Source organism: Blennius ocellaris (assembly GCF_963422515.1).
Source record: "Blennius ocellaris genome assembly, chromosome: 23".
Taxonomy (NCBI): domain Eukaryota; kingdom Metazoa; phylum Chordata; class Actinopteri; order Blenniiformes; family Blenniidae; genus Blennius; species Blennius ocellaris.
The window spans coordinates 14,671,195-14,686,663 of NC_137672.1; the positions used below are offsets into that span (position 1 = coordinate 14,671,195).

The window sequence follows — 15,469 nt, forward strand, 5'->3', positions numbered from 1 at the left end:
TCCCCCTCTCATCCATCCATATGTGCCTTCGCTCTGCCTTCACGTACACTAGCCGTTGTTAATACAGGCTGCTATAATTGAAAAGCTGTTAACAGTATGTGATACCATATGTGTGTGTGTGTGTAAACGCCATTATACGTTGCCTGTAACAGCATTTGAAAGTCAATTATTTCTCCATGTGGGGAAACACGCCCTGGGCTGTTGGATCTTCATATCCGACATCTAGACTGTGGATCTCTGCTCCACCAGCAGAGTCCTTGTGTGTCGAAAGAGAACGATTAAAGAGACTCTGGCTTCAAATTAAGACTGTGGACCGAAGTTGGTCTTTCTAATTTGGAAGGACACTGAAGAGAAATCTGCTATTATTCACAAATGGAAACATTGGGATTATTTCCATGTTGTACACACATGTTACCTGGGACATCGATGAAAAAAAAGAAGAGATTTTGCCTTTAAAGAAGTTTCAACTTCATTTCATTCTGATGTTTCTGTTAAAAGCTGCTGCATTGCGGTGCAGCGGTGAGCGGCCCTGTTTACATAACGTTTTCGGATGACAACGGCAAACATTCAATACGTTTTGGCAAAATGTTTTTGGAGTCACTGAAGTTTTTTTTTTTAATCAGTTAAGTGCAACTATTTGGAAATGCTCTGTACGCTATGCAAGTAGATCGACAGCAACAATGAAGGAATCCAGGTCCTGTTTCTTTATTGTTTACGTCGTACTGTCGGTGATTTCGTTGCAGAAATACAGCACCCACTAATGGTCGACACTGAAAACAACACAGCTTTTCACTGGGACTATGGAGTATTACATGTCACGTACTCCAGCTCATTCCCAAGCTTATTACAGATCTCGACAATGAGTCTCAGGGGGAACCTCAGTCACCAGAACACTCCTTATAAACGTCCACTTGTTGATCTCAGAGATTCCTGACATGCTCAAAATACCAACTTTAGCCTGTTGTTTACTCTTGACCATAACGTACAACTGAGGCTGACTCTTATATACATAATATAGTCACAAGGTTCCTTGAGGGAATCAGATGGCGATCGATTCGAGCCATCCCCAAAGCAAAGCCACAGTATTAACAGAGAAAAGGATGAGAAGAAGCTTGATTGGACAAAATCGTTGAATGAATTAGCAACGGAGACTTGTTGAGTAGTTTGAAATATTTTGCAGCGTAAAGCATATAGATTATCCCTTTAATGGTGCAAATTGCAATTAGACTGTGAAGGAGAAAAGAAAGCAATGTATAAATGAAGTGAAACATCACACACCAAGCACCTCTTTTGATCCTTCTTTTAAACTGTTCAGGTAGTACAATATATTTTATACAATTAGAGAGAGGAGAAGCTTTATATTTGCATTCGCTCCAGGTTAATTTTAGCATTTAGCCACCTGCCAAAGACCGAACGTGTGTCTGTTGCCATAAATCTCGAAGATTTTCCAATAAAAGATCTTGAAAAAGTGGAGAATTTTCTGTCATTGTTATGAGGTATTTGACAACTATCTTTAAAAATAAGAAATAACAAGACAAAAGAAAAACTGACTTGAGCATAAAGGCTCTCTGACATTTACGTTATGTTGATGGTAAGTGTCTTCGAGTTTATGGGGACAAGAATGTCAAACACTGTGAAGAAGTTCCAGTATTTTCAAAATAGAAGACAAATCTGAATATAGGACTACTGCCTTTTTACAAGGCAGTTTTTTTTTTTGTCATGTTTTTAATGCTTTTAAATATGGGCTTCGTCAGATGTCCACATTTTTAGATTTATTTCTTGGTTTTAATTTGTATAACAATGCACTATTCCTGCTGTTCAATAACTCCTCTTAGTTGGTGGGGTTTTCTCTTCCTCCAGGCCTCTTCACATCACGCACACACAGAAAAAAGTTCCGCAAACAAGCAGACTCACCATGTTTTTGTCCGATCTCTAACAGAACTGGCTCCCCCAGCTCGATGGTGAAGGTCTTGTTCTTCTCATACTCCTCATCGTCGATAATTTTCACCTCGATGATCTTCCTGTAAGAGCGAAAGGAGAGGGTTGGGACCCACTGAATTCATTTCACATAATTACCCTTTCAGCTTTATGTTCTCCCTCTTAGTGAGAGGTTGCGGAGTCTTCTAAAAGTCAGAAAGTTTCATCCTGTGAGGCTCGTGCCCGACAGGAGGTCGTCTATGTGCTAAAAACTGACAATACAGCAACATAAGGATCCCTCATTAGTGCAAATATATCTGGAAAGCAAAAGTAAATATGATTACCCTCTTCTTTTCTCAGACATCTCCGATAGGGGAAGATGAGGAGCCCATGTGACTATACAGTAAGTGCTGGAGGCCAGGTTAATGTTACCTACTGTCACATTATATGAGACTACAAACGTTCCCCCAGGCCCAGATAGAATAATTCTCCAGCTGACAGTGATGCGATGCACAGAGCAGCCGCCGCTGAGACGTTTTCAATTAGGGGCACCCAGAGGAAAACCCGAAAATGCAGCGCAAAGAGTTTTGAGGTGTCGAGCGAAGCAATCGGAGCTTAACAACTAAATTGGAAAAAAGGGAAACGTGTCCTGTTCCAGAATAGCGGCGTGCACACGATGGGAGATAAAACCCAGCAAACCAAAACGCAGAAGGGATGTGTTTTTAACAGATCTGTGAGCGTAGATAAACATCGTCGCAATACAATATTGTTTTAGTAGCTTTCATAAAACTGCGGCGTGACTGAGGGGATAATTAACGACGCAATTTAGTCCTGTGCGAATAAACATGGAGTTTTAGGCAGTAAAGTAAACAACATCCTTCATTCTCCACACCAATGGCCAGATGTAGCCTCCTAAATCTGTTCATGCTGAACTTCCTACTGCTGAGTCTGGAGGAACAGCGGGCACAGATATATCTACGCTGGACAAGCTAGTTTATGAGACGGACTGTGTTTTGTTCACCCAACTGGCAGATGTACAACATGAACTGGACAACAAAGTGGAGTATTTGGACTATATGACCACATGATTGACTGTTCTGTTTGTGGCTTTCGGCTGGACTCTGCAGAATTTTGTTTGCTCGAACCACCAGAACTATAAACATCCTGATTTAAAAATACTGTCTTGTTTTGCTGACTTGCTTCGACAAACACGAAGGTGCATTTTGGAAATAGCAAATAAAGGATATTTCTTCCTGCAGCCACACCTTCACCCAAGACTCCACCTGCACACTGTCATTAGTAAGTATTTACTCATGCCTCCTGTCCTCTGTGCAAATAGAGCCAATGAGGAGGTAATGAGGTCACGGCCTCAATGGCAGACTGTCCTCTGTTTGTTGTAAACGAATGAAGCAAATATCAGCCGTCCCACTCAAATATCTCAAAGGTAGATTTTTAGCCATTGCCCTTTATCTGGTCCCGTCATACATGGGCTCGGTTTATATATTGTGATGTGAAGCCCTCTGTGTGGATGGATCAAAGATCAGCACAACTTAACGGATTCATTGTCTGGAAGCCATTTATCACACTCGAGGTTGTGCGGAGTTCAAGCCCATCTCATCCAAGAAAGGTCACTAGTCTCTGGCAGGATACCACACGCAGTCAGATTCACACACACACACAAAGGTAACGAGACTTTACAAAGGAGGCCCAGCATGGCTGTGCTTGTGCATCGTGGGTATTGACTGTTCCGAGTCAGTATGGTGCATCATGTTAAACACTTAAACAATAGAGAGAAAGAAATGAAGTGTATTTCATCGATCCCCGGGGTGCAACACCTGTCTGTATTTAACCCATTCTATTTATGGTTAACTTGCCAGGAGCAGTGGGTTGCCACAGCGTGGCCTTGTGTGATTGCCTGGATGTGAATGACAACATTTTCAGCACCCTTTAGTCAGCGAAATGACACACTGCTTAAACTGACCCAACAGTAGAGGGAAGTAAAGTAGACATGAAACTTTAGTTTTCAGTCCATAGTGTTTTTCAGACCCGCTTTGCTCAGAGATAATCTTTAACTCGACAGTCGATCAGTATGTGACAGGCAGCGAGGAAGAGTGAACTTTCATTTCCAGTTGGTTGTGTCATCATATGCTTCACTGTCAACCACGTTCGCTCTGATGCCACAAATAGGCTTCAGTTCAACAGATCAAAACGGGAGAGTGAGAGAGTTATGGAGGGAGGAAGACACCTGCGGAGGATAGAGAGAGGCGGACGGGAGTGATGGAAGGCTGCAGTAGTGGAAACGCTTTGTTTCCATTGATGTGCTGTCACAGCAACAGTTGATAAAGCCGGCCGAATTTGCTATTTTCAGCACCACATCAGCTTGAGCAGCCAACGGTGTTGGAAATAAATGAAAATGTTTGGTCGGAAGTGAAAGAAAAGTAAGAAATAGTTTGCCAGTGTATTCATACGAGCGCTACAGGAGAGAAGGTGGAATGGACTGGGGGTTGCATGTTCTATAATTTAATGTCAATTGAAATAAAATGTCTCATTATCTGCATGTAGTGTGACCTAACCTATACATGCCAACTTTTTTATTTTCATTAGTTAAAAATGTGGCTGATGAAAGATGGAGACATTAACGTCTGTGAAGTTGCTCTGTGATGGTCAACCTCATAGCGAGAAGTTCTCCAGTTCAAGTCCGGAGTGAGCTTTGAGTCTGTCTGGAGTTTACATGTTCTCCCTATCTGTGTCTGATACTCTTTGCACAGTCATGTAGGTAAAAAATTTAATTATCTGTAAACCCAAAAGCCACAGTTTCAAGGAATCCTACAACGGATGCAATGTGGTGCCTTAAAGGGAAAATATGGAGAAACGCAACATTAAACACTAAAGACAGAGAAAGATGACAATGAAGCCAAGCGAGTGAAAGCAAAGGTGAGTTCTAAGCAGAGGTGGAAAGAAGGGAGAAGCGGGATGGAGAAGAAGGAAAAAGAGATGGAAAAGAAGATGACGGATGGAAAGGGAAAGAGGCTTGAAGCGGAGTATGAGTAATGAACCGACTCTGCTGAGATGTGTGAGGCTACGACTCAGCACACACATCGAGTTCACTCGTGGGGGGGGTTAAACACAAGCAATGCACGTATAGACAAACATACATCATGTTTTACATGAAATACTCCGCACAGATTGCGGTTTGTTTTGAGCAGACAGGCAGCCACCCCCACATGGGTTCATGCGTCAGTGGTGATACACACACACATGCACACACACTAAAACATATACACAAGTTCACGCACAGACAACGTACGCAAACATGAAAAAACACGTTACCGCTAAACACCTGGGGGAGAGCGTGGAACGCAGTATGCATTAATCGAGCCAATTTGCACGGCGCAGACGACACACATGTTCGCACATACGCTGACTGCAGCACCTCCATTATTCACAGTCGGCACTGGCCGTAGTATCACTCCCATCTGTGCTCTCTCGTCTCTCCACCACCATCCCATTACTTGTGTTTTAGCCTCTTCTTCACCTCCTCCGCCTCACACTCGCTCTCATTTTCCACTGACTCTTACCACATAAGGTCACATCATCCCATTTACTTCTTGTGCCTTGTGATAAATTCACCTGCCCATTCATTTCGTAGGCGGCTCTCCGTGGAGTCACTGAAGGTCAGAGTCTGTCCCAGCATCAGTTCTTAATTATACATGTGAATACAGCTGGTATGGAGGTTTGAACCTCTAATACCTCCCCCTGTTGTTTTTATACAACAGTGCTTGGAAATAGCTGCACTGGTGACCTGACAGTCAGTGACAACGCGGGTCTGGGGACGGGAAATGATGGTCTCGCATCCAGAGTCTGGAGTGTGTCTTTATGTGGGCATGAAAGTGTGAAAATATAAGCGGCACAAATGCTGTGAAGATTGAAGTCCGGTTGGTTTCCCTCACGCTAAATTGAACTTGTCACGTCGTTGTCTTGTCATCCTTCACGTGTCCTTCATTGATATTACGAGTCGTGTCTGTGTTTAGATCAGGTCGTATGTTATGTCGCCTCTTTGTCTGCTCAAATCACCTTCGTTTAATTTAACGTCAGTCAGGCCATTGCCACGTGTTCCTGGGTCAAGACCATGTTCTGGTTCCATGTTCCATGTATGTGTTCATGAGCACAATCCCCCTATACATTCCACTACCTCGTTTCCCCATCAACTCGTGTTTCACCTTGATGGTTGTCAGATGTGTCCAAGTCAATCTCGATAATCTCTTCCGAGTTTATAAAGAAAGTCTCAGTCTGTCTGAAGGTCCTTGTTGGCGCGTCCGTTTAGTCTCGCCTGTTCAGTTCTGTTATGTCTTCATATCATGCTTCTTTTATGAATTACCGTCTCCATTCTGTCATGTTCTCTTTCCCTTTGGATTTCGCGCTGCTCCTTTGCTTTTCCTTTTGGTCCTCTGGTTTTAACTACAATTTTTCGTGCAGAATTCCTCTCTAATAAAGTTGATTTTCGGGCTCTGACCGGGTCTACGTTTGTATTTTGCACCCTGCAGTGAGGTCCAGCTTGAAGAGATGCAACGCTTTTCTTTGGCAAACAATCTCAAATGCAACATGTTGTTTCGCTCCCACCTCGTCCCCCCCTCTTCCCTCTATTCCCCCCATGCTCCCGTCTTCTGTCTGTATTTCTACCTTGTTACTTTTTGACACCTGCTCCCCAGAAAGTTCCTCTGTCAGACAGTAGCCTCAGCGCCCCGGCCTGTCAACGGACTGACACGAGACGCAGACGCACAAAGTGAATCCCAGGTTCACTGAGCAGAGAGCTCCCACTGCCAGAAATAGAGACCGAGGGAGGAAAAAAAAAAAAAAGTGATAGAGTGAAAAAAGGTCAAGAAAAGGTATTGTTGATTGAAAAGCCCACAAACAGAATTATGGGAGCTGTAAATCAACTGGGTAAGTTTTTATATCTGTGTGTGTTTGTTTGTTTGTGTGTGTGAGTGTGTGTGTGTGTGTGTGTGTGTGTGTGTGTGTGTGTGTGTGTGTGTGTGTGTGTGTGTGTGTGCGTGTGTGTGTGTGTGTGCGTGTGTGTGTGTGTGTGTGTGTGTGTGTGTGTGTCACTCCAAAGTTTTTCTGGGAGTGAATGACTGTGCGACCGTTTGATTTGATTAGCTGAGACCTCATTGCATTACTTAATGGACAAAACCTCTCCTTATATCTTTGTCTCCATCTCCTTCCATTTTCTTCTGGCTCCAGTTCCTCTTTTGATTTGCAGCTATTGTGTGTGTGTGTGTGTGTGTGTGTGTGTGTGTGTGTGTGTGTGTGTGTGTGTGTGTGTGTGTGTGTGTGTGTGTGTGTGTGTGTGTGTGTGTGTGTGTGTGTGTGTGTGTGTGTGTGTGTGTGTGCCCGTGTGCGCATACGTGTAGGTGTCAGGCTATAAGAAACGGCGCGCCGCACTTTTCAGAGCGAGAGAGAGCATCAAACTCCTTCAGCTAACAACTCATTTTCTTGAGTGAGGTTGATTTATCCTCAAATTTCAGTTTATTGTTCCTCAATCTGATGGAACCTCTAAATCTGTCCTTCACACACACACGCATGCACAAGGGGAAAATTGCCCTGACGCACTATGCTCAAGATGATAGAAATACTGCAGAGTAAAACTTCAAACTCCTTGACCATCACTGTTGGAGCTCAATGAAGAGGAAACGAGATGAACACATTGCAAATGGAATCAGCCTGCTACAGTTTTCGTTTTTTACTTTAGATGTCCTAAATCATTCACAAAGGTTTAATTGGGGAAGTAAAATTTGTAGGACTTGCTGTAATACTCTTCTGCATTAATATTCAAAGCAGGCAATACCCCATTATACACTGACTCCATTCATGCTGCTCGGTACGGCTGAGAAGCAATCCAATCTCAAAACTATTAAAGAGTGAAGCTACCCATTATTCTACTTGTAATTTGAGACTATAAAATGTGTTTGTCATTGTAAATGTGGTGGAAATTGCTCATTCTTCCTTCTGCTCTTCTCTCAGTGATGTTTCTCCTAGTAAATTTTATCAGTTCCTTTTGTTTCATTGCAAACCGAATTAATCCATTTCAACGGACATCTGAACAGTGTCTGTATATTTCAATGCACGTTTGAGTCCAAGTGACAGACACACCAGATTGTGGTAATGTTACAACACTTTCAGGTTCACGTTTGTTTAGATCAATTGGTCCACTTCCAATTCCCTAGAAACTTCCACGTGCCTTAATATCTTTTAACTAGTAATGTTGGAAGAGATGTCAATACTAACCAGATCTGATAAATCAGGTATGGATGAGATGCTTCAAAGCAACATGCATCACAAATTGATTCTTGTTCAGGATTAACTTATTGATTAACTTCTGCACTTCAACCTGTATATTTTTCTTTCTATAATGTTACACGTGTGGAGTTAAGTTCACGCGAATGGCTTCAAACCAAAGGAGTTGTTTGGTTTATAGTATTGCTGATCTTCTATGAACAAAGTTTCTTTTTTTTTTTTGTCCGAAAATGTAAAACATTCCACGTTGTTGACAACCACACTGTGTGGGAAAGACTTCAAAACAAAGCAAATCAGTGTGAAGACACCTAACAATTCAGAAAGGTTGAGCTTTTAGACAACACAGAAGAGATGTGAGCTGGTCAGATCATTTCTCTCTTTATCTGTCTCTCTCTCTCACACTCACACAACCACACACACTTTTACTTAAGCAGGTAAATTGGGAAAAAAGAAAAAAATCCTTGGTTCACTTCTTCCCATCTGAGTAAAAACAACACAAGAAAACAAGTGCGAGGGAAGCCGGCAGAAGAGAGTCAGAGACATCAAAAGCTCTTCAGGGGCAAGATATTACCCCCCCTTAACGATATCATGGAGGGCATAATGAGAGACTGCATAACGAACACACATTCGCTCCTGCTAAGTGGTCTCCAGCTGTGGTGAGTAATAAAGTTGAGTCTCTGATGTGCGTGGGAAGCCGGAGATGGATGGGTGCAGGAGACGATTTGAGGGTGAGGAAAGAAGGGCAGACGACGTGGACACGGAAGAGTCGAGGCTATAGAAGGATAAAATGAAGGAAATTTAAAGTAATTTGATGCAATCTGAGAAGAGGTGAGTGTGGCAGACACTTAATTTAAAGACTATAACAGGGAAAAAAGTTTTATTTCCGAGGATTTAGTGCCGAACCTGCTCTGTAAAAAGCGAACATGCCCTCCAAATGTGATAAAAATTGGTCGACTTTAGCAGAGTTTTTCCGCGCACAGTCAAACGGGGCTTTGGAAATCATGTCACGCAACATTCGGAGGACTTAACTGTCTAATCTGCGGTAGTTGTAGGCACAGCTGGTGTTTGTTTACGCAGGGAAGCTGATACAGATGCTACTTTTTGGGTTCAGAGAGCCTAAAACATTTGAGTGACGCACCCAGGAAGCTGAAGTTACTACATAAGTTGCCCGAGGAAATCGATGGTGGACGCCAAAAAAAAAAACACAAAGCGATGTGAAAAGTTAATTAAGAACTGGAGAATTTTGTGTGAAAAGCTGGAATGCAATTATGCAGGTGGATAATTTGAGGCATAAATTAAACTTGACGTGCCAAATTCGGAATTTACAATCAGGACAAATACAAAATCAAACAATCAAATATTTGAATGCAGTTTTGTTTGGATGTTGTTGTCATTTCATAAAGTGATGCGAAACAAATGTTGCCTTGAGCGTGTTAGGCTAATGTGCAAAACTCCGAACCGAGTTGTAATTGGATTATTTCAGACGCGCAAATGTGAAATCATTGTGTGAGATGGAGAACACACTGGAAATTAAACTCCAGTCCACTCCTGAAGTAGTGACCATCTCTCAAACCCACAGAGAGAACTTTCAATTTCACACTGCAGTCTTGGAACATGTTGTTTCAGAGGGAAAAAAAGGAGGAAAAAAATAGGAATGAAATGGAGGGAAGAAGTGTGTCACAATCCGAAACCCTTACAGGAAGTATGGAGCATATATGGTTGGCATAGAAACCGTGAGAGTGTGTAGAGTGTATCGGCGTTGTATCCCTTCCACCATCCCCCCCCCCAAACACACGTACAGTATATACGCCCGCAACACAGTCGCTTATACATGTCGTATAATGTACATGCACAAGACCGTCTTCACATCAGCCACACGTGCACACGTTGCTGCTAATGCAATCCAGTTGGCGCTATGCTGGGCTAGATTAAGCTATGTCATAAATCACAAAATCACATCAAATATTGCCACACACACACACACACACACACACACACACACACACACACACACACACACACACACACACACACACACACACACACACACACACACACACACACACACACACACACACACACACACACACACACACTGCACGTCCTATAATCCGGAGCAGCTACTTTTCTCTGTTCCGCCGGGAATACATTTGAGAAAGAGGATGGAGGAAGACGATGGAGGGGAGGGGAAAGAAAATGTAATGCAGTCAGAAATTTCAACTATAATGGGAAAGAATGGAGGAGAAGATTGCCAAAAAGAGGGACTCAGCTTCAACATGCCCAAAGAGCAATTTCTTTATGAATATACAGTTGGATATTGAATACACAAGAGCAATACTTTTCTATTTGGGCGCATTATAATGTGCTCTGAATCAATGTCAGCAAAGCCTCATTAAATAGCAATTGAATGACAAAAGAGGCAAAGACAGACGAGAAAAACAAGAAAAGGGACTCTTGTATGGAAAGGAAATGAAGGGAGGTGTGAGGAAAAGGAACTGAGGCAGTGGGGGGTGAAAAAAGGAGGAATGACGAGGTCTGTCTTGTGTGTGTGTGTGTGTGTGTGTGTGTGTGTGTGTGTGTGTGTGTGTGTGTGTGTGTGTGTGTGTGTGTGTGTGTGTGTGTGTGTTTGTGTGTGTGTGTGTGTGTGTGTGTGTGTGTGTGTGTGTGTGTGTGTGTGTGTGTGTGTGTGTGTGTGTGTGTGTGTGTGTGAAGTTTGGAAGTGAAAGTGAATGGAGCAGACAGGAGGTGACGCACACATGCAGTGTGCATACGCAGCCGTATAGTGCAAATTCTGCACACTTACTGACATGAGGCTACACACTTTGATTTCTCCATCTCTGTACCATTATGCTCTCTCTCTCTCTCTCTCTCTCTCTCTCTCTCTCTCTGTCTCTGTCTCTGTCTCTCTCTCTCTCTCACTGAAGCCCGTTTCATTTGCATGAATGAGTAAAGGGATATTCTCTTACGACAAATATAAAGTATATGACACGTGACTCTCCGTTGGATTTGCCCCGGGGGGTGTAATCTGCAGATGTGCTTGTTGTTTCTGTGTGTCTCTTCCAATTTTAGAAGATGTATTCCTCTGAAATGTTCATACTTAGCATAAGAGCAAGAAGAAAAAAGAAAATCAAGTTAGCCTCTGTGGGTATCCCTCCTAATTGAAAAAGAAATGTCCTCCCACTTCTCTTTCAACGTCTGCTGTGAGCAATGTGGTTCTTCAAGATGGTCTCACGAGGGCAAGAATGCACTTAACAGTTTTCAAGAGGAAGCAAAAGGAATAAAATGAAATTGGAGAGGAGAAACTGTATGAAATATGAAAGAACAACTGAGGGAATGGGAGCTGGGATTGAGAGCTGACAGGAGCTGAGCCTCAATGATGCCAATCACCGAGAATAAGTAGACTCAGGCTTTTACTTTTTATATGGCAGGTTAACCTCTTTGCATAATTCCTGTCACAGAGAAAAGAAAAGAAAAAGCAGGATCTCCAGCTGACAGAGTGACAGGGTTTTGGGTTATAGAGGTATCATGCAGTACAGTTTGGCTCCAGAAGGAATCACCCAACCTCGGGGTTGATGTACGAGTCCGTGAGTCGACTGAGAGCTTTTTGGTACTGTGACTTTATGTAATGTGGCTTATGTAATGGCTTGTGTTGCAAAGCCACTCTGCTTCTGTCCCGGGGAGGAGCGGTGGATATTGCTCAGTCCTGAAAAATGGTACAAGGTGAGGAAGCTTCACCTGTACAGCGACAAGCAGCTTATTAGAATAATTATTATTCACCCACAGGGCGGCCATTTATTCTGTCCTTCAGGCAGACTTTCACCCGCCACTGCTTAATTTGCGATACCAAATGTGGATGTGCAGCGGTGCAGCGTGTGCAGGTTTATGGTGTGCACCCGCCGATGGGCAAGGGGATTTATCATTAACCAAGAATAGACACAATTATGTATCAGTGCACAGTGTAGCTGCAGTCAGTCATGTTAGTGTCTTTCATGGAAGTTACAGCGACAAGTGATGCCTTTAGGACAAAACTCAGGGAACAAATGTCCTCTGCTTTCTCCAACTGAGCCTCTTAATGTCCAAATATACCCACATCAGAGTCGTTAAAGACCTGCCAAAGGTTTCAAATCGGAATGATTGGCTGCTCTCAGTTTTACTCAGTCCCATGGATGAAGAGTCATGGGGAGAAGTTTGGAATTTAAATAAACATGATTCAATAACACAACTTATTTGGTGAGTCGAATGTTGCTTTATCTATCCAGGGACCGCTGCCGTTATAAAGACAGATCATAATATCTGGAGCATCTTACTACTGAAGCTCTGGAGCAAGAAATAATCAATAATATAATAATGTAATGTCTTTGCGCATTTTAAATGTAACAATATAATAACATGCTTATAATATAATAAAAATATGTATGAATTTGAGCTTTATTCATTTACTATAACTTTTTTATTAAGTAATTTACAAATTACAAAACCATGTAAAAATGTCTTTTTAGATAATTGCACTTTCTCTATTTAAAAAATTCTAATGATTTTGTGATGCTACCTCAATAATCTAATATCCTACCATCAATGGATTAACCTAAAAGTTCTAAATATTGACGGAATGTTCTCACGATAATGACAGTTATTATTACGTTATTGGTTTCTGCAGGATAATTTAAATGTCAGCCCAACTTAATGGACATTTCAATTCTCATCAGAGCCACTTCAGTGTGTGTATAGAAGGAGTCACATTCTCCAAATGGAGCCAGATGATCAGCTTCAAGGTGGTTTCTTCTCCAATGGGTATAATTATAATCAAAGAGATGCAGAGACACATGAAATCATGTAAAGTTGTGGAGTCATTGTCTATGAGTCTATAGTTTCTCCAGTTAAACACAATTTACTCTTTTAGATTAACATGACTATTAAGGTCAACACATCTGATTATTCTAATGTTGTCAGCACAACTGAATGCCATTTTTTTAATTCTCGGAAATGAATAAAATAGGGAAAGATGGTCGGTCAAGCTGGAGCAAAGAGTGAGAGACCAGTGTTTCACTTTTGTCCAGGTAAACATAGGTAGAGATCTTTTCATAGACCTCGTTAAACAGAAAACAACATTTTGACAATGTACTTCACTGTGGTAGTGAACGAGTGAGTGCCTACAATAATACATGAATCACCATTGCTTTTGCAAAAGTAACGATAAATATTCATGCACACCTGCTGAAAATAAAAAATCTGCTTGAAGACAATATTAAAGTCCAACACCTTGGTTAATTGCCACCTCTGGTAATTACTGAATATTTACAAATCATAGGAGCTTCAGTGTGGTAAAAACGGTATACAGAAAAGTTGGCCCTACTCAACAATATGTACAGTATGAGACTGATAAGAACTGATGACCGCCGTCATGTTAGGCTAATGCTACTTGAAGGACGTTGAATATATGACCCAAAGCAAATGTCGATTGACTTTGCAGCAGCAGTATAAAGATTCTTAATGGGCTGTCGAAGTGTTGCACAATGCAAGAGCCACATTTCACTCTGTTATTCAAAAAGTGAACACTTCTTCAGCATCTTATATAAATGTAAATTGCTGCACATGAATGCATGCATTGGACCACGTCCGTGTCGGACTCATTATCTTGACAGCGACGGCTCAGAGCTGTGTTTAAGGGGCTTGTCATGTTGCAAGACCGGGCTTAATGCACAACGCAGCCGACAGGACTTTGTTTCAGAAGATGTTGTTCAAGTGTCGCGGCCGCTGCTTCCAGTCCTCTTCCTACTGCAAACCCTTTTAGCCGCTTTAATTATACATTACCGCCAGTTTCTCACGGAGGGGTGTGATGCGTGGAGAAACAAATGGTAGACATGATGGATGGAGGAGGAAAGAGAGGGTTTAGGGGTCGGAGCGGGGAGTTCTATAGTCGAGTCACGTTTAATTATTAAATGTAAATACGGCATCAAACAAATAGCAAAGAGGATTGAATCAGCTGACCAACGGACGGAAGGACCAAGCCATCTGTTCTCCATCTTTATCACGGGTGGAAACAATCGCCAACACGCTACGTTGAAGACGGAGGGAAGTTAATGAACGGCGGTTTCTTCCATTCCCCGTGTCATCCCTCGTTCGTCTCTCCTCGCTCTCCTTCTCTCTTCTCGTCTGTTCTCATGTATCTTTTAGGTCGGCTCATCACATATTTATGTCCCGGTCAAGTAAGCGGCTGCCACGGAGAAGCAAGCTGTTTGAAGAATGTCACAACACAAAGGAAAAATCTGCCTCACAAGCTTTTACGGTCTGTTGTTTGAATTGAAAAATGAATCATTTTTGTTTTCCCCTGAAAAAAAGAATAAACTCATTTTGTGTCCCAGTTCTATAAAAAAACCCACCATAAACTGTATGAAGTGTGTGTTGTCGGCTCCAGATTTCACTAAGTGATTTATGCTTGTAATTGGCCAATTGACCTTTATTCGCAGGCTTTGAAGAGCTGCTTCACGGTTTAGAGCCAAGAGAGCGCGTCCCTGTGCTTTAATTGAGATTAGTTTAATCATCATCACTGGTCTTTATCATCATAATATTTATTCTGGCTTATTCACCACATTGAATTGAAAGAGTGAAATGCCATTTCAAAAGACGTTTCCATGGTTATCACGTAAATCATTGACTTGTACCCTCGTGGTCTTTGGGCTATGAATGGAAAAGTGTAATTTTTAAACGTGAAACTGGAGCAATGGGATCTCACCACCCATCAATATGTGCATCAATATACTAGAATACCTCCTCCTCCTCTTCCTCTTCCTCTTCCTCCGGTTCCTGAGAGTAACGATGATGTGCATTTCTCATTGACCTTCAACTTTTTTCCCCGGTGAATTCTGGAGATCGCTTGAGTTTTTCTGATCATATCATGGATTGTTAACATCTTCAGGGAACCCCCCCTTTTTTTTCTTTTTTCTAAAACTGTTTTAAGATCTAGAAAAGTAACTTGTTTTCACATATTTGTAAAGCTCTGCTCATCTTTACTTCTGAGACAAACTGCCTCTCCAAAATGTTTTATTTATACCCAGTCACATCTCTGAACCGTTGCCAGTTAAACTGATCGATTGCAAAATGCCCCTCGAGTTGTTTATTATTACTTTTTCGGCCTCTTGATGCACCTGTAACAATAATTTAAGATGTGTTGAAAACCAAAGACCAAATCTTCTGTCTGATATATTGTCTTTGTTTTTAAGTGAATGAAATATGGCATCATTTATTTGGATTTTATATG

At 42.0% G+C, this 15,469-nt stretch overlaps 1 protein-coding gene across 1 annotated transcript in view; it reads right to left on the reverse strand.

Annotated features, from left to right (window-relative positions):
• slc8a4b (solute carrier family 8 member 4b) overlaps positions 1 to 15,469 on the reverse strand; it is a 104,210-nt gene that overhangs the window by 14,893 nt on the left and 73,848 nt on the right. The window contains exon 12 of the mRNA XM_080519121.1: positions 1,915 to 2,021. Coding sequence (XP_080375247.1) covers positions 1,915 to 2,021 — 107 coding nt within the window. The remainder of the gene's footprint in view (positions 1 to 1,914; positions 2,022 to 15,469) is intronic.